This window comes from Xenopus laevis, chromosome 7S, assembly GCF_017654675.1.
Source record: "Xenopus laevis strain J_2021 chromosome 7S, Xenopus_laevis_v10.1, whole genome shotgun sequence".
Classification (NCBI taxonomy): domain Eukaryota; kingdom Metazoa; phylum Chordata; class Amphibia; order Anura; family Pipidae; genus Xenopus; species Xenopus laevis.
In genome coordinates this window covers 108,624,402-108,647,554 of record NC_054384.1, presented here as the reverse complement: position 1 = coordinate 108,647,554, position 23,153 = coordinate 108,624,402, and the positions used below count along the sequence as shown (strand labels likewise).

Here is a 23,153-nt window from a genome sequence, read left to right as displayed (position 1 = left end):
GGAGACACTGGGGTCAGACATTTGCTATTGGAGTTCTGAAGACACTGAGCTGGGTATCTTGCTTCTGGAAATACTGGGAAGGGATGCTTGGTTTTAGAGATACCCCAGTGTGATTCTTCGTTCTGGAGATACTAGTGAGGCATACTTAATTCTGAAGGTAATAGATATCTTGTTTCTGGAGATACTAGTAAAATACAAGAGTGGAATTCTTGCTTCTAGTGTGGGATGCTTGATTCTGAAGATACATTGTTAGGAGGCTTGATTGAGACACATAAGTGGGACACATTTTTCTGGAGATACTGGGTTGGGATGCTTGCGTCTGGATATTATTTCTTCTAGAGTGGGAGGCTTGCTTCTGGAGAAATTTATGTGGGACACTGTTTTTTTCTGGAGATACTGGGGTGGGATGTTTGCTTCTGGAAATACTGCATAGTCCATCTGATTCTAGTGAAACATGGGTTGGATGCTTGGTTCTAGAGCAGTGATCCCCAACCAGTAGTTCGTGAGCACCATGTTGCTCTCCAACCCCTTGGATGTTTCTCTCAATGGCCTCAAAGCAGGAGCTTATTTTTGAATTCCAGGCTTGGAGGCAAGTTTTGGTTGCATAAAAACCAGATGACCACTGCCACCTGTACTCCTGTAGCTGCCAGTCCACATAGGGGCTTCCAAATAGCCAATCACAGCCCTTATTTGGCACCACCCAGGAACTTTTTTCATGCTTGTGTTGCTCCCCAACTTTTTATATCTGAATGTTGCTCATGGGTAAAAAAGGTTGGAGACCCCTGTTCTAGAGCTACCCCAATGGGATTCTTAGGTCTGGAGATACTAGTGAGGGATACTTACTAGTACTGGATATCTTGTTCCTGTAGATACTGGTAAAATACAATAGTGGAATTCTTGTTTCTGGTATGAGATGCTTGATTCTGAAGATACTTTGTTTGGAGACTTGCTTGAGACACATAAGTGGGACACTTTTTCTCTGGAGATACTGGGGATGGGATGCTTGCTTCTGGATATGTTTCTTCTACAGTGGAAGGCTTGCTTCTGGAAATACTGCAGAATACTAGTCCATCTGATTCTAGTAAAACATTGGTTGGATGCTTGGTTCTAGAGATACCCCAGTGGGATTCTTAGTTTTGGAGATACTAGTCTTCAGAAGGTACCGGATAACTTGTTTCTGGAGATACTGTTGAAATACAATAGTGGAATTCTTGCTTATAATGTGGGAGGTTTGATTCTGGAGACATTTGGGTGGACACTTGGTTCTGGGCATACGGGTATAATACACTTGCTTATTGAAGTTACTGGAATGGGATGTTCTTGGAGACAGTGGGGTGAGACAATTTCTTGATAATGAGGAGCTGGATATGTGAGTTGATGTAAAAGCAAGTAGTTGGCAGGGACGGGCATAGGTCAAACACGTTATAGACACCATTCAGAGGTGGGAGAACCTTTATAAGGTGTTGGTAGAGCAGAGACAGATGTACATGGGCAGGAGAATGAATGGAGAGGAAGAAATAACAAATAGAACTAATAGAGTAATATGTAAATGAAGAAGGGACAGGAGGAATGTGGAGCAGACAGCAGCACTTCCCCGCAGCCCCTCTGCACTCCTAGCACAAAATCAGCCGCAATAAGCCCAAAGCATCTCTCAGAGGGCCTGCACCAATCAGATGTCTGTCAGTGTCTGAGCCTGGCCGGGATTGGCTGCTCGGGAGAGCCCCCTGAGAGAGAGGGAGTGATGGAGAATAAATGAAGAACAGGCATCCCCCACTCATGCACCTCTCCCAGCTGTGAGAGCCCAGGTCTGCAGCAGCATCACCTGTATCACCCACATACACACACACATACACACTATCATCATACACACTATCATCACACACACACAGCATCACACAACTGTGCCCTCCAACCTGCATCCCTATACCTTCAACTCCAACTCCCAGCACCCTCCAGTACACACACACACACTATCCCACTAACACCACAGTCAACAGTGTCTGGCAAAAGCTGGGACACACAAAGTGCCACACAACTAAGTGCCACAGTTTGCTGCATTGTCCAGGATGGCAACACCAACTGAGCGAACTGAAGGTAGGGGGCAACGTGGGTGCTGTACTGGGTGGGGAGTGGATACAGTTTTTCATTTAACCCTTTCTGTTCTGCTGCATGCCGACACTCTCAGCTCAGCGGTACTCCATTGTCATTTTTTCCTCTTTAAGATGCAGCAGCCCCGCAGCACTGAATGGGTTAATTTAACTTGTCCATGGCAAAGGATTAATATTTCCCTGTGGCTGTTAAGGAATCCACTTAATCTCCAGCCTTATTGCCTATGTTGGGGGGGGGTGCATGCGGATCCCACATAAGTGCTTCACTGCAGCAAGCGCTAACATCTTCACTCCCACCACCCCTACTGCAGGTGCAATGCAGTGTCCCAGCTGAGTATCCGCTAAGCCCATCCCCACATACTTATAGGCAAGTGCACTCCGGCACTGAATGCAGGGGGTTAATAGAGCATGCAGCAGGCTGAACATGTGTCCTAAATATCTTCCATTCCTAAATGGCAATTAATGCATGTGTTCATGGGAGCCGCAATTATTGCAGGGGTAAGCGATCTGCAGCACTAAAACTCCCTGCATCCCAATCAAAGGCTTATAGAGAGGATGCTGGGAGATGTAGTACAAAACCACAACTGCATGCATGACATGAGTGCTAAAATAATGAATGGTAACCCATAATAAAAACCATTGCACTGGAATGGGGGAGGGGGTTTAGGGACTCAGGACCCACTTAGTGCAATGCCATGTACATTAATAAATGAAGCCAGTGACTCTGCCTCCGGGATATTAGGAGTTAAAATACATGCGGCCGGATGAGAGCAAAATTGTGCCATTTGAAGGCAGAAATGGGATTATCTGCAGAAACTGGGTCGATAGAATGAGAACCGAATTTATATCCATATTGAGAAAAAAAATCTAAATAAAAAGTGTCGGGTGCTTGCTGAACTGCAACTCCCAGGTTCCTCATTTCAATGTTTTAAGTATTTCACTGTGGGACATAGGAAACTGCTTGCCCTACACATCTCAAGGACACTGCCGCTATCTCTACGCTTTGTTTAGGAAACAGCTTTATCGAAACTTGATTTTTTAGGCAAGCGTTGATTGGCTACTGTGAAAAGCAGAGCTTAACTTATTAGGGATGGGGCGGGGGGCAAAAACTCTGTGCAGGGTTCCATTAATTATTATCCAAACTGTAGCGCTTGCGCTGTTACTGAACTACAACTTCCACAAATAAGAGGTGTAGGCAGTACATTGGCCTGCCCTGATATATAGTTTTACTCATACCTACCTGCCCTACTACAGACATTGGTATACAATCACACCCCCTCTCAGCAAAAGGCAGATACACCTGGGGAATATGAGATTCATAAGATTCCAATCCCAATGATGTGTTGAATGTATTCTAAGGATAAAGGGATAAGGTACTTAATCAATTCTCTACTACACCTGCTATCCCAGTCACATTCCCTTCCCAGAGACTATTATCCACTGAGAAAAAGAAAATATATATGATTTACTCAGGGTCATTTATCAACACTGGGCAAAATTGCCCATGGGCAGTAACCCATGGCAACCAATCAAATTGCTGCATTCATTGTTCTACTTGCATCTGGCTTCAAAAAGCTAATCACTGATTGGTTGCTATAGGCACCATCTCTCCCTACTATACCTGCTATCCCACAGTCACACTCCCTTCCCAGAGACTATTATCCCACTGTTACTATAGGCACCAACTCTCCCTACTATACCTGCTATCCCACAGTCACACTCCCTTCCCAGAGACTATTATCCACTGTTACTATAGGCACCATCTCTCCCTACTATACCTGCTATCCCACAGTCACACTCCCTTCCCAGAGACTATTATCCACTATTACTATAGGCACCATCCCTCCCTACTATACCTGCTATCCCACAGTCACACTCCCTTCCCAGAGACTATTATCCACTGTTACTATAGACACCATCTCTCCCTACTATACCTGCTATCCCACAGTCACACTCCCTTCCCAGAGACTATTATCCCACTGTTACTATAGACACCATCTCTCCCTACTATACCTGCTATCCCACAGTCACACTCCCTTCCCAGAGACTATTATCCACTGTTACTATAGGCACCATCTCTCCCTACTATACCTGCTATCCCACAGTCACACTCCCTTCCCATTGACTATTATTCCCACTACTACTATAGGCACCATCTCTGCCTATTACAGCTGCTATAACCACCCTTTTTGAATGACCATCTCTAATGGCCAGTCACCTAGCAACTGATTCTTCCCAGTTTATTGCATTGCTAATGTGCAATCCAATTAACTGGTCTAAACCAATATCTGCCTATTGATAGATTCTCTACAGCTTAATTTCCATAAATGGTTAAGGATGAATATTGACTTTCCGTAATTTGTGTCAGCGAGGGGGGAGGACTTATGACTTCATTAAGAAAGATGTGAGACTCAGTAATGAACACAAGCCTGTGGGTACAACAGAAGGATAAGATATTTATTCTGACTGAGTCTGCATCTGATTGGACACTGAGGGAGAAGCAGAGGGGGGTAATTATTTACAGTGGTCCAGATATACAGCTATTAATATGTGTCACACTTACACTCTAAAAGAAAGAAGTGCTGAGAAAAGAACCAGAAGAGAAAGCAACTGAGAGAAGGGAGAAGATACTGCTGATCATATATCAGAATCATCTAAAAGAACATAAGGAATTGAGGGAGTGGGGAACTTTATGGTGGAAATGAGAGGAAGAAGAGATGGAGTAGTTGAGTGAAAATGCCCTAGAAAGGGAAGAGGTTCAACAGGTGGAAGTAAAGATAGGGTAGAAATATGACAAAGAAGGAGAAAAACAATTTGAAATGAGAATGAAAGAATACAACAGTAGACAGAGAAAGGACAAAACTGGCCAACATCAGCTACCAACTCTGTCCTTCCAGACCCACTTAGGTGGCCGAATCAGGCAATGCATTAGCATCCACAGGTAGAACATTCCCTTGTGTTTCTTGAGTAATAGCATTAGGGACTGAGGGAGAGAAGTAGCAAGGAGAACAGTTGGGAAGAGAAGAGCAGGACATCACTGTAGTGGTTTCATGGAGAAAGTTGTAGGAGATGCAGAACAAGGAAGTAGGAAACAGAAGAGAGGGAAGGGTAGAATGGTCAATGTTAAAAGCCTTAATTTGCAAAGTATTAGAGGAAGAATATTTATTAGACAGACGTTTGGAAAGAGCTTAAGTGGATATATGGTAGAAGAATGGAGGTGACAATGATGGAAATGAACTAGTGAAGGAGCAGAGAGAAAGGGAAGGGCACAAGCCAGACATGAGCTGAGTAAGTGTCATAGACAGATAAGGAGGATCTATTTCTTCTGCTTTGGTTCACCAGGGACCATTTACTCCCGGAGGTTCCACTGGGTCACTTATAAAAGGATCTCTGTCTATCACTCAGAAGGCCTGATTACAATGGATAAATGAATCGCAAATATGATCTGTAGGATTCCCCCACACATTCATTCAGATATCCATTGTGGACAGATTATAAATTATATCCTTATAAACAGTGAATAAATAGTGATGTCATCAGCTATAACTGGAGCTTAGTGATGTCATTTTTGTCATATGACTCATTAAACCTTGTGTATTATACTATATAAAGTGCTCCTTGTTGGAAAATATGAGGATATTAGAAGTAACCTCTGAGTTTCATGACATGTATATGGTTATGGAACTCCTTGGTGGATTATAATATAGTGAATAAAGTACATCCTCTTGTAAATTATAAGGATATTATAAGTCACCGAGGAGTTTCATGGCCATATAAAAAATACGAGGCAGAAGGCCGAGTGTTTTTGTACAGGTCATGGAACTCCGAAGTAACTTCTAATATCCTTTTATTTTGCAACATGGGGTACTTTATTTATTATACACAAGTCTCAGTGAGTCATGTGACAGAAATTACATCACTACTCACTGTTTATAACTGATGACATCAGGACTCACCGTTTATAAGTATATAATACACAAAAGCCATGAATATCTTGTAAATTATATCCTTATAAACGGTGAGTTCTGATGTCATCAGTTATAAACGGTGAGTTCTGATGTCATCAGTTATAAACGGTGAGTTCTGATGTCATTTCTGTCACATGACTCACTGAAACTTGTGTATTATAATAAATAAAGTACCCCCAGTTGTAAAATATGAGGATATTAGAAGTTAGGGGTTAGGTAGGTGAGAAAGCCAATCCACACACTTTGGATAAAAATCACTGTCCAGCTTTATTGAAAAAAATTAAAACAACAGACAGGCATCTTTAGCAGTTGTACTCCTACCCTATGACATGTTGAATCACCTGGATATTAGAAGTTACCTCGGAGTTCCAAGACCTGTATAAAAACACTCGGCTTTTGGCCTCGTACTTTTATATGGTCATGAAACTCCTCGGTAACTTATAATATCCTTATATTTTATAAGAGGGGGTACTTTATTCACTATATAATTTACAAGATATTCATGGCTTTTTTGGATTATATCCTTATGATATACAAAAGCCATGAATATGTTATAAATTATATCCTTATAAACGGTGAGTTCTGATGTCATCAGTTATAAACGATGAGTTCTGATGTCATTTCTGTCACATGACTCTCTAAAACTTGTGTATTATAATAAATAAAGTACCCCCTGTTGCAAAATATGAGGCTATTAGAAGTTAACTTGCAGATCCATGACCTGTATAAAAACACTCGGCCTTCGGCCTTGTACTTTTATATGGTCATGAAACTCCTCGGTAACTTATAATATCCTTACATTTTACAAGAGGGGGTACTTTATTCACTATTTTATAAGCTACCTTATAAAAGCACTCGGCCTTCAGCCCCCTATTTTACAATAGGGGGTACATAATTCACTATATATTTTACAATAGGGGGTACATAATTCACTATATATTTTACAAAAGGGGGTACACAATTCACTATATATTTTACAATAAGGGTACATAATTCACTATATATTTTACAATAGGGGGTACATAATTCACTATATATTTTACAATAGGGGGTACACAATTCACTATATATTTTACAATAGGGGCTACTTTATTCACTATATATCAGAAGGCAACACCTGCCTCCTCCCAGGTCCCAGCTGGGGCTCTAATGCTCGGATTTATTTTTATGTCCCACCAAGCCCCACTAACGCCTATTGATTCCAGCAACCTTTAAGTGTGTTGAGCTAAAATAGATTCATTATTACTTTCTGGCTGCTGAATGCTCTTGGCAAACACAAGTGCAACGGAGATAGAAGATCTGATCCTGAGCCCTTCTAAATATAGACAGTGTTACCAGTGTGGTGCAGAATGGGTTGCTTGTCCCCTACTCCCCCAATCTTTCTTAGGACCATTATCAGAAATAAGGGGGCTAGAATCCATGTGGCCCTTCAGGGTTGTACTTGTACATATCATACCTCTTCTACTCTAAGCGTCCAAGCTATTCCTTTGGGGACCATTCCTGCTGAATTGCGCTTGGTATAGGGGAATACCTAAGCTGGAATGGGTTTATGTTACATCTCTGTATTTAAACTATAAGCAAATTCAGGAAATTGTTCTGCAGAATTTGTTTAGCTGAGATGGAATAGTTGTATAATATGAATCTGTACAGGCTATAAGCATACCTTGGGGGCTGTTCCTGCTGAACTGTGATTAGTACAGGGGAATACCAATGACTGGGCAAAACTGAACGTTACTAGGATAGTATTTTGGTGCACCTGGTTAAGTTCCTCCTGAGGCAGATCTGGCACTGGGCATAATATGATGATTTCTATACAGGCTGTTAGAAAAGGTGCATAAATGTTCATTGTGCCACCTGCCATTACATCGCAAGTGCTAGGATTTTGCCTTAGATTCCCATATCCATGCTCTGAGCCTTCGTGTAGGCCTTAGCCACCCATATTCATCCTCTGACCCTCCCTGCCAGCCTTCGTTTCCCATATCCATCCTCTGAGCCTCCCTATAGGCCTTAGTTTCCCATATCCATCTTCTGAGCCCCTCCTTATAGGCCTTAGATTCCCATATCCATCCTCTGAGCCTTCCTGCTAGCCTTAGTTTCCTATATCCATCTTCTGAGCCTCCCTTTAGGCCTTAGATTCCCATATCCATCCTCTGAGCCTCCCTGCCAACCTTAGTTTCCCATTTCCATCTTCTGAGCCTCCCTGTAGGCCTTAGTGTTCCATATCCATCAGCTGAGCCTTCTTGCTGGTCTTAGATTCCCATATCCATCCTCTGAGCCTCCCTGCTGGCATTACAGAACACGATTTCTCTCTCAGTCTCTAAGAGATCTAAGCCAGGCTCTTTCTTTGGTCCTTTCCCTGTTGCACAAACTTGTTTAGGAGGAGAACAGGAAAATGAGAGTAACATGAATATTTCATTGATACTTTGTTATAGTCGGTGCATTATCAATTTGAAAATCTCTTCAAAGACCTAATAAATATTTACTTGTGAAGGATGCAGATATTTTTTTCTTCCCACCCAGAGCCCTGAGGCATTCGCTAAGTCACTTTAATGTGACCTTGAAATAGTGTCCTTGTTATAAGGCTTAATGCTGAGCAATAGGAACCCGCGGGGGGGGGGCACATGGAAATGGACTGAGTCAGATTTTATAAAAAGCAACTTCCAACTCTGCTCTCACATCATGAAATCATTTCTCATTGATATTAATAGTAGGAGAGAGCCCCCCCCTCCATAAACACACACAAGCCCCACACTTTTATTGCTTGCTGTCACTGTGCCCCCCGCTCTATGAAGCAGTGGAACATTGTATCAGACTTAAATTAATTGTGTAATTTCTGTTTATTTCCCAGTGGGCCTCATATTACTTTGCAGGGTTCTGTGTCCTCAGCCAAACCTGAGATTTAACACTTCAAAGAGTTAAGGAAAACACTGACAAGTGCTACACACCCCAAGGGGGCAAGAATATTCTTAGATAAGACTGGTACCCCAATGTTTCTATATATCTGTAACCTTGTTATGAGCTAAGGGGGTCCAGTCTGAAGGTCAGTTAGGGGGAGATTTGGGGTGAGTGCTTATTTGTACCCTGGGTACCCCTGGAACTATAGCAGGGTGACACCCCAATGTTTCTATATATCTGTAACCTTGTTATGAGCTAAGGGGGCCCAGTCTTACGGTCAGTTAGGGGGAGATTTGGGGTGAGTGATTATTTGTACCCTGGGTACCCCTGGAACTATAGCAGGGTGACACCCCAATGTTTCTATATATCTGTAACCTTGTTATGAGCTAAGGGGGCCCAGTCTGAAGGTCAGTTAGGGGGAGATTTGGGGTGAGTGCTTATTTGTACCCTGGGTACCCCTGGAACTATAGCAGGGTGACACCCCAATGTTTCTATATATCTGTAACCTTGTTATGAGCTAAGGGGGCCCAGTCTGAAGGTCAGTTAGGGGGAGATTTGGGGTGAGTGTTTATTTGTACCCTGGGTACCCCTGGAACTATAGCAGGGTGACACCCCAATGTTTCTATATATCTGTAACCTTGTTATGAGCTAAGGGGGCCCAGTCTGAAGGTCAGTTAGGGGGAGATTTGGGGTTAGTGCTTATTTGTACCCTGGGTACCCCTGGAACTATAGCAGGGTGACTGTTACTCCAATGTTTCTATATATCTGTAACCTTGTTATGAGCTAAGGGGGCCCAGTCTGAAGGTCAGTTAGGGGGAGATTTGGGGTGAGTGTTTATTTGTACCCTGGGTACCCCTGGAACTATAGCAGGGTGACACCCCAATGTTTCTATATATCTGTAACCTTGTTATGAGCTAAGGGGGCCCAGTCTGAAGGTCAGTTAGGGTGAGATTTGGGGTGAGTGCTTATTTGTACCCTGGGTACCCCTGGAACTATAGCAGGGTGACACCCCAATGTTTCTATATATCTGTAACCTTGTTATGAGCTAAGGGACTATACCACTCCTTCTCAAAAATGTAATATATGATATGCCTTAGCATATGAGTGATGACAGCTTTATCTAATCGCCACAGCCACTGTTTTTTATATTTACCTCCCTCCCTCCAACCTGGAATTCATTATGAGACATGGATTGTGTCACTGACAACTAGTGATCAGATTTACCATTTCTATAATCATCGTTAGCCGTGCAGTCTGACACCTACTATAAAGCTGCCTGGTTGCTAGGATCTAACATCTAAGCAACCAGATTAAATAATATAGTTAAGTACCGCACAACAAGAAATAAGGCTGGGGGGGGGGGCGACACAGACTGAATTAGATAAAAGGTAAATTATAAATTGAGTTGTATTTATCGCTGACTTCAGAAGACCACCATTGCTGGATGTGATTGTATAGTATATACTGCCCAGTGGATCTCACACGGATATCCAGACAGTTGTTGCCACTGCAATTAAACAGGGAACATTCCAAATATTTCTCCAGGGCAAATAAGGGAAACGCTGGCACCTGACATAGGGCAGTTATACCCAGGCCGGGACTGGCAATCTGTGGTTTCTGGCAAATGCCAGAGGGGCTGCTGTATGGTTCCATAGAAAGTTACCAAATAGTGGGACTGGTAGGGGGCTGTTTGGGCCTCTTTGTACTTGGAATGGCAGGGCCTATTTTGAATCCCAGTCCAGGCCTGGTCATACCCAGGGGCATCTCCACTGACGCTGAATCTGAATCCAAATCTGCTTCACTGCCCTGAGCTGAATGTAATGTCACTGGGTCATCTGAACGGCATCCTGGGAGGAGCACTGCCCCCTACTGGCTGATCATAATTACAATTTTGATAACGAGAGATTCTACCGCTTTACTAGAAAAGAAATAGATTTTAGCCCATAATTGCTTTTAACCGCTTTTAAATATCATGTTGGCTGGGGGAATGTAGAATGGTGAGTACATGTATCTGACACTTTCTCTCTCTCTCTGTAGCCAGCGTATATGGAAGTAATGATCCCTTCCGCTATGGTAAGTTTTATTCTGATATAGCTTTCCCGTATCTCTATAGAGGGTAACAGCAAATATTGGGGTGATACCTTTTGTAGCTTTGCCTTTATAACTTTATTTCCAATAAATATAATAATAATAGTAATAATAATAATAATGAAGATATCATGAATCCTTAAGAAATGATATGGGGACCTCTAGTGGGAAATCCTGATGTAATCTTTATGTTGTAAAAGTCCAGTGGGAATTTCCTATTAGGATGTTAATTGTTATTTCGTAATACAGGAGAAACATTTTCACCATTGCAGAAACCAATAGCAACTATGTATTTAATTACTACTAACTAGACTGTAGACTGATTAAAGCATGCTAAACAGTTTACTGCACTGCCGCATTTGTCAATTAGGAAGAATAATTATATTTATATATACATTTATATATATATATATATATATATATATATATATATATATATATATATATATATATATATATATATAAAAATAAAAAAAGTATATATATATATATATATATATATATATATATATATACAGTATACACACACATATATATATATATATATATATATATATATATATATATATATATATATATATATATATATATATATATATATATATATACAAATACAAATATGGAATTCATTATTTGAAAACCTGTTATCCAGAAAGTTTCGAGTTATGGAAAGGCCGTCTCCCATAGACTCCATTTTAATTAAATAATCTAAATTGTTAAAAAATGATTTCCTTTTTCTGTGTAATAATAAAACAGTAACTTGTACTTGATCCCAACTAAGATATAATTAATCCTTATTGGGTTTATTTAATGTTTAAATGATTTTCTAGTATGACAATCCAAACTGCAAAAAGATCCGTTATCCATAAAGCCTCAGGTCCCGAGCATTCTAGATAACAGGTCCCATACTTATATAATATAACAAACATCTAAACAGGAGAGACTTGGCCTGAAGACAATGCCCCATGGAGAATTTCGGTATTTAATAAAATGACACCTTTTTTGCTTTGATTAAGATTACGATACAGTGCGGATGACTGGACTTATTCTCGCCGTTATCATGTTCAGTTTGGGAATCATCATTGCTCTGAGTAAGTTATTCCAGCATGTGGGCACTTTAACTCCACCCCCGAGGATCAGAACTGTCCCAATAAGTTGAGATGCTTTGAGTTTGTTTCTTATATCATGAGCCATGTACTGGTCACATGACTCCCAGTAATTGTTCTCTCTCATGTGCTTGTTCCATTGTAATCTAAACCCACCCCTGAAGAAGAGAATTGTGCCAAAACGTTCCAATTAAGAGTCCTCTCTCACAGTAAAGTTCCATTGTGATCTAAACCCCACCCCTGAGGAACAGTATTGTCCCAATAAGTTGAGATGCTTTGAGTTTGTTTCATATAGCATGAGCCAAACCTGTACTGGTCTTAATGTCACCCATGAATAAACAGAATTGGGCCAAAACTGTAAGCGACTCTCAGTAATTGTTCTCTCTCATGTGCATGTTCCATTGTAATCTATACCCCACCCCCGAGGAACAGTTTTGTCCCAATAAGTTGAGTTACTTTGAGTTAATCTCTTACAACATGCGCCAACTGTCTACTGGTCTTAATGCCACCCCTGAAGAACAGAATTATGCAAAAAACTACACATAAGTTTTCTCTCTCTCATGTCATGTTCTTCTGACCCAGAAGTGTGCCAGAAATTTTAGTCATTTCTGTGTATGTATGTATGTATAAATTTATTTGTAAAGCGCTGTTAAGGAGCCGCAGTGCTGTGCAGTACATAAAAGTACAATATATATATACACGGGGAAGACAAATCACATAATAAATATATACAGAATCATATCAGGACAAAGAGCTTGAGAGCTATGTGGTAAGAGACATAGTGGGAAGGAGGTCCCTGTCCCATAGAGCTTACAGTCTAAGTGGGTGGGTGGCTAACATACAGGCACAAATTGGAGATAAAAAAGTGCATAAGGTAAGGTATAGTCAGTAGACACAGGGCTAGGCTAATGTTCTAGTGCTCCAAAAGGGAGGCTCTTAGTTTTTTTCTTGAAGAGATTAAGAAAGGGTTCATTATGGAGGAAATCAGGGATGGAATTCCAGAGATAAGGAGCAGCAAAGAGCGGAGAAGAAGACCAGGAACTTATAGTGAGACAAATGTAGTGAGGATCAGAGGAGTGAAGGGCTTTGAATGTTATCAGAGGGGTTTTATATGCTATCTTTTACTTCACAGGCAGCCACAATAAGGATTTTAGTTTGGGTTGAGCAGGTTCCCTTTTAGGAGAGAGCAGAGGGATCCTGGTAGTAAAGTTTAAGATTGGAGGGGAGAGAGATGGAAGACCAGTTAGGAGGAGATTGCAATAGTCTAAATGGGATAAAATAAGGGCATGGATTAGTGTTTTAGTGAATAGTCCTCTCTCGCGTTAATGTTCTATTGTGATCTAAATTCCACCCCTAAAGAACAAAAAATGTACCATTCCCATTAGGTGTTCTCTTATGTCTATGTCCTTCTGATCGAATCCCCACACCTGAAGAACAGGAGGGTGGTAATGATTTTCGCTTTAGTATAATGTCTTTACACTTAAGGTTAATGGTGCTGCTCCAGCAGAATTCTGCACTGAAATCCATTTTTCAATAGAGCAAACCAATTTTTTTTAAATTACATTTTGAAATCTGACATGGGCTAGACATATTGTCAGTTTCCCAGCTGCCCCCAGTCATGTGACTTGTGCTCTAATAAACATCAGTCACTCTTTACTGCTGTACTGCAAGTTGGAGTCATATCAGTAGTAAAATCCAGGTCCCACTGAGACACATTCACTTACATTGAGTAGGAGAAACAACAGCCTGCCAGAAAGCAGTTCCATTCTAAAGTGCTGGCTCTTTCTGAAAGCAAAATGACCTGAGATTCGCCTACACACCAATATTACAACTAAAAACACTTGCTTGTTCAGGAATTAAATTTTATATTGTAGAGTGAATTATTTGCAGTGTAAACAGTGTCATTTAGAAATATAAACTACACCAAAAAAAATGACAGAATCTCTTTAAGCATAAAGACATTACTTGATCTGCTTGTATATACTGGAACATCCACAATGTGACTTATTGACCGATGTATCTTGTAGGCGAGATACAGAAGGGAATTGGTGCTGGAAGGGTTAAGTACGTGGTTCTGCTTCGCCTCCCTTTTTCTAACATGGAGGTACCCATATATAATACACATGATGCTAAAATGAGATGTTTTTTATTAAATCTTATTTATGCTAATATCTAATTAAAGCAATCAACCCACAATACACAATACTCCCAAATTAGTTTTCTGGTGTTTAATGTGATTCCCATTTGGACCCTTCTAATGATCAAACCTGTATCTCTGACTTTCTTCTCTTTATTTCCCAATGCAGGTAACAAATGTAAATGCAAAAAGAGGAATCCAGAGTAAGTTTATATCTTTTATTAGTGATCTGATCATTTCTTCTGCCTCCCTGACCCTCTTTTCTTCTATGTGACCCAAGACTATTGCAGTTCAGATCAGTAATAGCCCCATGCTCAGTGCCCGCTGTGCCAACTCAATGCCATGCCTGGGCTTTCTCTATTGAATGGTCTATGAGCATTGACAATATATAACAGGATTTTTCCAGCTTTGTTTGTTGCTCCTAGTGAGCTCTCGGCCCTGCGGGACTTCCTTCCATCCAGAGAGCTGGCGGTGAACTTATTCTTAAAATAGTCCCTCTTTATTACCAGCAACAAAATCACAGCGATGTGAACTTTATAGCTATAGAAAATGGCAAAAAAATACTATTATTTATATTATAGATACGGACCAGCTTGTCTCATTCACTGCTGTTTGGTGAAGAAAGAAAAAAACTTTATTATTTAAGTGATACTGAAGCTTTCCTATAATGATAGGATTGTGTTGTTATCTCTATTAATGCAGGGCTGCATTATTATTATTAGTTTAATTAATTCCCCTCCTATATACAGGGAACTCTGAGTATCACTCATGTATTATAAGGGATAATGTACCCCCTACTGTAAATGATAAGGATATTAGAAGTCACTGAGGGGTTGTTCTATGACCATATAAAGACACAAGGCTGCAGGCTGAGTTATACAGGGAACTCTGAGTATCACTCATGTATTATAAGGGATAATGTACCCCCTACTGTAAATGATAAGGATATTAGAAGTCACTGAGGGGTTGTTCTGTGACCATATAAAGGCACAAGGCTGCAGGCTGAGTTATACAGGGAACTCTGAGTATCACTCATGTATTATAAGGGATAATGTACCCCCTACTGTAAATGATAAGGATATTAGAAGTCACTGAGGGGTTGTTCTGTGACCATATAAAGGCACAAGGCTGCAGGCTGAGTTATACAGGGAACTCTGAGTATCACTCATGTATTATAAGGGATAATGTACCCCCTACTGTAAATGATAAGGATATTAGAAGTCACTGAGGGGTTGTTCTGTGACCATAGAAAGACACAAGGCTGCAGGCTGAGTTATACAGGGAACTCTGAGTATCACTCATGTATTATAAGGGATAATGTACCCCCTACTGTAAATGATAAGGATATTAGAAGTCACTGAAGGGTTCTGTGACCATATAAAGGCACAAGGCTGCAGGCTGAGTTATACAGGGAACTCTGAGTATCACTCATGTATTATAAGGGATAATGTACCCCCTACTGTAAATGATAAGGATATTAGAAGTCACTGAGGGGTTGTTCTGTGACCATATAAAGACACAAGGCTGCAGGCTGAGTTATACAGGGAACTCTGAGTATCACTCATGTATTATAAGAGATAATGTACCCCCTACTGTAAATGATAAGGATATTAGAAGTCACTGAGGGGTTCTGTGACCATATAAAGGCACAAGGCTGCAGGCTGAGTTATACAGGGAACTCTGAGTATCACTCATGTATTATAAGGGATAATGTACCCCCTACTGTAAATGATAAGGATATTAGAAGTCACTGAGGGCTTTTGTGACCATATAAAGACACAAGGCTGCAGGCTGAATATCTATGAGTATTGTTTGTTCCCTTACACTTTATCTTTCTCTCCCACAGTGGAGCTCAGGATAATGGACGACAATCCCACAGTAAGTAACTGTGTAGTAAAGCTATATTATTTGTGTACAATCTGGTTTTAGACCACAACACTCCACTGAAACTGTTCCTACCTGTCTAACTAACAACCTATTATCAGCTAAAGGCTGACTCTTCATTCTCTTGGCCCTCTTGACACTGCCTTATTCTGGTTTTCCTCTGACTTCTCATATTACACTTTCACTCTCTCCGACTACAGAGTGTCATATTCTCCCTTACCTCTCTCTGTTGGGGTCCCACAGGGCTCTGTCCTAGGTCCCTTAATATTTTCTCTCAACAGGGCCAGAACTGGGGTAGGCAGAAGAAGAACCTGCCTAGGGCACAATAATAGAGGGGTGCTCGACAGGTACCTGTTAAAGTGTCTTCTGTCTACCCCTAGTCCAGGTTTGCTGCCCTCTGTCGCTTTCTCCCCTCCATCCCCTCAGTCGTTCTCTCCCCTCCGTCCCCCTGTTGCTCTCCCTCCCTCCCCTCTGCTACGTCGCATGAACAGTCACATGAGCGCAGGCACAGGGGGCAGAGCAGTGGCCGGGGTTGTCTAGAGCGTCTGGTTGACTTGGCCCGGCCCTGTCTCTTTGCTTCCTTTCTTGTCCAATTAATCAATTCATATGGTTTCCAATACCACCTCTATACTCTATACTCAAATCTATCTTTCCTTTCCTGATCTCAACCCTGAGCTCTTAACTCATTTATTGTACGACACAAATATGTTGGCATTTTATAAATACATGTTATTATTAATAATAATAGTCCCTGATTGAGTCTTTCTCAATGTTTCACAGCCCCAGCTGGAAGTGTATAGTTCCTCGGTTCCTTAACCTTACCACGTGCTGCTCGATCCTGTCTCTGGACCTCCATGAAGAACTGAGGGGAGGGGATGGAAAGGAATCTGACCCCTTTTCACAACGTTGCAGATAGCGTGTTACATGCATGTATGACATTCCTGCGTGAACCCCCCCCCCTGTTTCCTACATGCACACAGAGCTTCCATCTCTGATCCCCCCAAAAGACTAATTCAGAAAACCACACAAACCCCAATATCCCCTTTTCAATAAACAAAAACGAGGATACACTGGAACAAAAAGCAGATAGAGAAGCAGAGAACGTCAGGCAGTGACCCCCTAAACAGACCACATCAGGTCTCCAACACAACAAGAAGTAACCAACAATTTAAAGATTCCACTGGTAATAATTCAGAAAAGAGTGCCCTTGTATTCCTTCAAAATATGTCCATCCTTTGTTCACTGAAATCCCATCATCCAGACAACTGGCCATAGGAAGTCCTTTACCATTGTCTGGTCTTTGTCTTTAATTAGGATATGGTAGGTACTACCAGGTGGTCTTAGAAGTCTGGTGGTCTCCATTGGTTTATATCACTATAATTTATAGTTTCTAATTGATGGCCATACAAAGACTTTATCAGTGTCCAGTGGCTTCCAAAGGTCTCGAGCAAATCACAAAATTGTAATTACTACTTAGTGACTATAGAAAGAATTTTTACGTGGCTTGTGGGCTACAAAATTCTTTGGCAAGGTTCAAAATATGTAGGAACTACTAGGTAGTCATTTCAACTTCAGTGTTTGGAAGGCTGTATCTTCTACCTGGTGGATATCGGAAGTCTTCCATTGGTTCCTAGTTTCCTCCCAAGTTCCAGATTCATGGTCAGGAAGTTTTACTTACCATTTTTAACATGGATGATGGCTCCCAAAGGTCTCTATCAAAGGTTCCTATCAGAATCTGGTAACATTTACAGCTCTATAACCTTGTTTAGGAAGTGGTGGCCATAACCATAGAATGTTCTTTACCGTTATCCAATACATTCCACAAGTGGTCAGGAGTCAGTAGTCAAAGAATTGTAGATCCTGCCACTGCCACGAATGAACTGTGCTTCAAACTACTAAATTACAGCATAAGGTGAGCTAAAGTTCAATAGAAACTGGTTATTCTACTTTCCAATGGTTGACCTATGCTATAAGGTCCCTTTATACTGAAATGTCAAAGTTGTGTTTTATGGTTTTCTCCTTGACTGGTCTCTAATTCTCTATAAAAGGCAGGTAGGGGGTGGATACTGGAAAGGTGTCCTCTTTTATTTTTTCTGTATATAGCATGTAAGAGAAATAGAAGTATATAGAGAGAGCAATTTATTAATATATGGTTGTCAAAGACTGATCTCTATAAGATATATGCACATGGGCAGATGCAACCAAATCCCTACCTTGAAGTTCTAATAAAATGACACAAATATCTTATATATTTCTTAGCATGGTGTCTTTTATATGAGCGGCTTCATATGTTCTACTTACGTTTTATGAACAATTGAAGATTGATTACCTCCAGGTTTGGATTGTGGGTACAATTTGCTTTCAACTGTGTGTAAACTGCACCAACAACAAAATGGCATTATGCCACAGGTGAGTGGGACTGGCATTGGATTGTGTACAATACTGCCCTCATCTCTGAACCTTGACCTGATCCTAGTGCTTCAGTCATACAATAGACTCAACGGGCACATTGTAAGTAAATGCAGGAATACATACAGTAGGTGGCGAGGTCCAGACATTTAAAGCAGATATTCTGAAACCATATTATATTAGATAATGTAGGACTCTCCAATCTATGGTCCTCAGCTGGTGTTGAGTTACAGCTACCTGTCCAGCCAGGGGCTGAGACTTAGTACTTGTACATCAACAAATACTAAAGGGAAACATTAACATAAGTGTCCCTTGCTATGCTCCTCTTGACCTTCTGTTTCCATCATCCCTTAATTTTGTCATTTTCCTACACTCCTTCTTTTAGTTTCACCATCTTGTCCTTCTACCTCCATCTTTCTCTACTTTCTCAATCTTCTCCTTTTGTCACCATCTTGTCCTACTGTCTTCATCTTTTTCTACGTTCTGGTCCTATTGTCATCATCTTGTCCTACTGTCTTCATCTACGCCCACTTTCTCCATCTTGCCCTACTGTCTCTATTTTCTACTACTTTCTCCATCTTGTCCTACTGTCTCCATCTTTTCCTACTTTCTCCATCTTGTCCTACTTTTTTTTTTTATAATTCTTTATTTATATAATTTTTGGGAATGGGGTACAGAAAATAAAAAGGGAAGGAAGTGGATAGAGGGGATAACTGAGCATAAGATTCACATAAAACTGATGATAACATCAAATTCCAATACAATTAGCAACAAGCTATTCCTCTAATTAAACGCACTCCAAACAACTTGTCATTGTGCCTTAAGGATTTAATGTTTTAATAAAATTTTCCCAAGGTGACAATATTTCCCAATAATTTTCCCTTTGGTTATGTAATAACAATGTGATCTCCTCCATCTGTCTTATTTCCTCTGTTTTTATCAGCCACTCTCTAAATGTTGGTGGATCTACTGATTTCTATCGTTTAGGGATTAGCGCCTTTGCAGATTGTAATAATTGCAGAGTAAGTGGATCTGTTATTACTTTCTTTGTGTCGTACTGTAAATTAAGAATTATCTCACTAGGATTATCTATCTTAGTCTTGTTCTTTGTTATCTTCCCTATGGCTTCGGTTATGTTTTCCCAATATTGCTGCAACATTGGGCATGTTAACCAAATATGCATATGGTTACCATCATCTCCCTGACATCTCCAGCATCCCCCTGAATTATTCGGATATAACCTTTTAAATTTCATTGGGGTATAGTGCCACCTTGTGAGCATTTTGGATGCTACTTCCCTTGTTTTAGCTGCTTTAAAGGTTCTATAAATTGTTTTAATGATGTCTTTCCATAGATCCTCTGAAATCTCAATCCTTAACTCTTTACCCCAATCTCTGTGTTGTGAATCAAAACTAGGATGGTAGGACTCGAGGAGTAGCTTGTAGATGTTAGATTACTAAATTCTTTCTGAGAAGTAATTATTGATTTCCAGGGCCTTTCTGTTCTCTCCCAATCTGTATTTAGACTAGAATGTATCAACCCTTGTAGTTAGATATAGCCCCATCTATCTCTGGGATGTGAACCCCATCTTTTTTCATTTATACCAGGGGGATCATTCTCTTATTTCTAATTAAATCTCTTATTTTGGTGGTTTTAGTTCCCCATTTCTCCCATCCACTGAAAGCCCTGTACTTGGTTGGAATTCTGGATTTTGTGTTAAAGTTTGTAATATATATGGGACTCTTGTCAACCCATATTCTACCTCTTGTCCTATTTTTTTGCAGATGATACTAAATTGTGCAGAACTATAGGTTCCATGCAGGATGCTGCCACTTTGCACAGTGATTTGGCTAAACTGGAAAACTGGGCAGCAAACTGGAAAATGAGGTTCAATGTTGAGAAATGCAGGTTATGCACTTTGGCAAAAATAATATAAATGCAAGTTATACACTAAATGGCAATGTGTTGGGAGTTTCCTTAAATGAGAAGGATCTTGGGGTCTTTGTAGATAACAAGTTGTCTAATTCTGGGCAGTGTCATTCTGTGGCTACTAAAGCAAATAAAGTTCTTGTATAAAAAAGGGCATTAACTCAAGGGATGAAACATAATTCTGTCTCTTTATAGGTCCCTGGTGAGGCCTCATCTGGAGTATGGGGGCAGTTTTGGACTCCAGGCCTTAAGAGGGATATAAATGAGCTGGAGAGAGTGCAGAGACTAAGTGCAACTAAACTGGTTAGAGGGAGGGAAGAGTTAAATTATGAGGGGAGACTGACAAGGTTGGGGTTGTTTTCTCTGGAAAAAAGGCGCTTGTGAGGGGACATGATTAGACTTTACAAGTACATTAGAGGACATTATAGACAAATAGCAGGGGACCTTTTTACCCATAAAGAGAATCACGTACCAGAGGCCTCCCCTTCAGACTAGAGGAAAAGAAGTTTCATTTAAAGGAACAGAGTAGGGGGTTCATCACAGTGAGGACAGTGAGGTTGGGGAATGCACTGCCGGGTGATGATTCAGTTAATGACTATAAGAGGGACTTGGATGATTTCTTGGACAGACATAATACAAAGGCTATTGTGATACTAAACTCTATAGTTAGTATAGATATGGGGATATATCATTTATGTGACAGTAGGGAGGGGTGTGTGTATTGTTGAAATTTTATTGCTATTACCTCGTTATATGGAAGGAAAAACATCGAGATAAGGCTATTTCAAATAAAATGAGGTTTATTGAGTTTAACAAAGAATTTTTAATGGTTTTGCCTTTGGAAAATGATCATGTTACACCGAAGTGTCCCACGAGCATTTTGCCAAAGACACTCCACTTTTCACAAGCTTTTATAGATTAAAATGGGAGTACACATACATACGTTATATAACTTGAACCCTCCCAAAATGTTGGAAGAGGACTGATGTTCTTAGCTACAGATATTGCACTGAAAATAGTTTCCCACTTACAACTGTCCCTCAGCCTTGCAGTTCTTTATCTGTTAAAAGCAGACACAGGGAGGAATCAACAAATGAAGAAAACACTTCTGTAAAAAGGGGCCTCATCTCGTATCTGCTGACACTCTGAATTCTGTCAGTAACTTACAAAGTGACCTCTCATCACTGGGTGTCATTAATAAGAGAATAAATAAATGGGGGAACATCACCCCTCCCTTCACCTTTCCTGCCTTGGGCATGTGGTTATTGCTGAGTCAGAATGATAGGGGCATTTGTTATTAGACTTTATTATTCTTACACTCTGACACATAACCATTTGTCCCTCATTGGAATAGGCTGTTCTCATATAAATGTGTTCATATAAAAAATATATTATCAGTATGGGGCTGGGTTTTCATTTGGAGGGATTGGAGTTGATGGACTTTGTCTTTTTTCAACCCGATTTAACTATGTAATTATGTAACAATTGTCACCATCTTGTCCTACTGTCTCCATCTTCTTCTCATTTCTCCATCTTGTCCTACTGTCTCCATCTTTTTCTACTTTCTCAATCTTGTCCTGTTTTCACCATCTTGTCCTACTGTCTCTCTCTCTACTTCTACTTTCTCCATCTTGTCCAACCGTCTAGATCTTCTTCTACTTTCTCCATCTTGTTCTACTGCCTCCATCTTTCTCTTCTTTCTCAATCATCTCCTGTCACCATCTTGTCCTACTGTCTCCATCTTTTACTACTCTCTCCATATTGCCCTTTCTCCAGCCTGTCCAACTGTCTCCATCTTCTTCTACTTTCTCCATCTTCTTCTACTTTCTCCATCTTCTTCTACTTTCTCCATCTTGTCCTACAGTCTTCATCTTGCTTTACCATTGTCAATGTGCTCTACTGTCAACATCTTTTCCTACTGCTGCCATCTTGTCCAGCTGTCACCATCTTGCCTTTTTTATCTCCAGCTTGCCCTGCTGTTTCAGTTTTCCTATACTGATGCCACATTACTCTTCTATACCCACTTTTCCAACTGAGGTTTGGCCCGACTATCTGAGGGTCCCAGAGCAGTACTGCTCTATTGCCAAATAACCTCTGATCATGCACAATCTAGTTCTGAGGTCACTTCTTCAGCCCTTAATTTTTAGTCCAGTATATGTCAATAGAAGAAAGAAGACTGTTGTAGAATGTTTCTGCAAGTAACAGATTCACTTAATTGCACAATTCTCTGGGGTCAGCCCAATGGCTTTTAGCAAGCATTCCTCAGTAGATGATCAGTGGGACCAGCTAGCTGCATGTCCATCATACCTGCCCAGACCATTTCTTTTGAATTGAGCAGATGAAATATTATTTGTGCTGGGTTGTCAATGAATTATTCATAAGTGTCTCCTGCAAGTCATTAGCAATCAGTCCTGGACCCCCTGCAGGCTAAACTGTTACTAGTGTCTCCTGGGATAGAAAGCAGATGATTACAGTGACCCTTAACTAAAGGCAAAGTTCACCTAAAATTTTATTTTACACACAGAATAAAGCTAAGCAGTTGCTCTCCTTGTTTGTGTTTTATAAAGTTATTTGCTTCTCTGTTTGTCCTTTGGAATTTAAGGAATTTCAAGCAACGATCCAAATTCAT

The 23,153-nt window shown here is 40.6% G+C and overlaps 1 protein-coding gene across 1 annotated transcript; it reads left to right on the top strand.

The window, feature by feature from the left end:
- Window positions 1-1,736: 1,736 nt before the first annotated feature.
- Window positions 1,737-18,433, top strand: XB22063245.S (provisional ortholog of FXYD domain containing ion transport regulator 2 S homeolog). Its single transcript, XM_018228385.2, has 6 exons — window positions 1,737-2,094; window positions 11,009-11,044; window positions 12,076-12,150; window positions 14,472-14,505; window positions 16,149-16,180; window positions 16,967-18,433. Exons 1-6 carry the CDS (start codon window positions 2,067-2,069, stop codon window positions 16,984-16,986), a joined length of 225 nt encoding a protein of 74 aa, XP_018083874.1. The 5' UTR covers window positions 1,737-2,066; the 3' UTR covers window positions 16,987-18,433.
- Window positions 18,434-23,153: the final 4,720 nt, after the last annotated feature.

Bases quoted from the DNA above. Each gene is read 5' to 3' on its own strand.
- XB22063245.S (XM_018228385.2), top strand. From the start codon at position 2,067: ATGGCAACACCAACTGAGCGAACTGAAG. The intron at 2,095-11,008 runs GTAGGGGGCAAC...CTCTCTCTGTAG, and splicing joins ACCAACTGAGCGAACTGAAG to CCAGCGTATATGGAAGTAAT. The intron at 14,506-16,148 runs GTAAGTTTATAT...TCTCTCCCACAG, and splicing joins TGCAAAAAGAGGAATCCAGA to TGGAGCTCAGGATAATGGAC.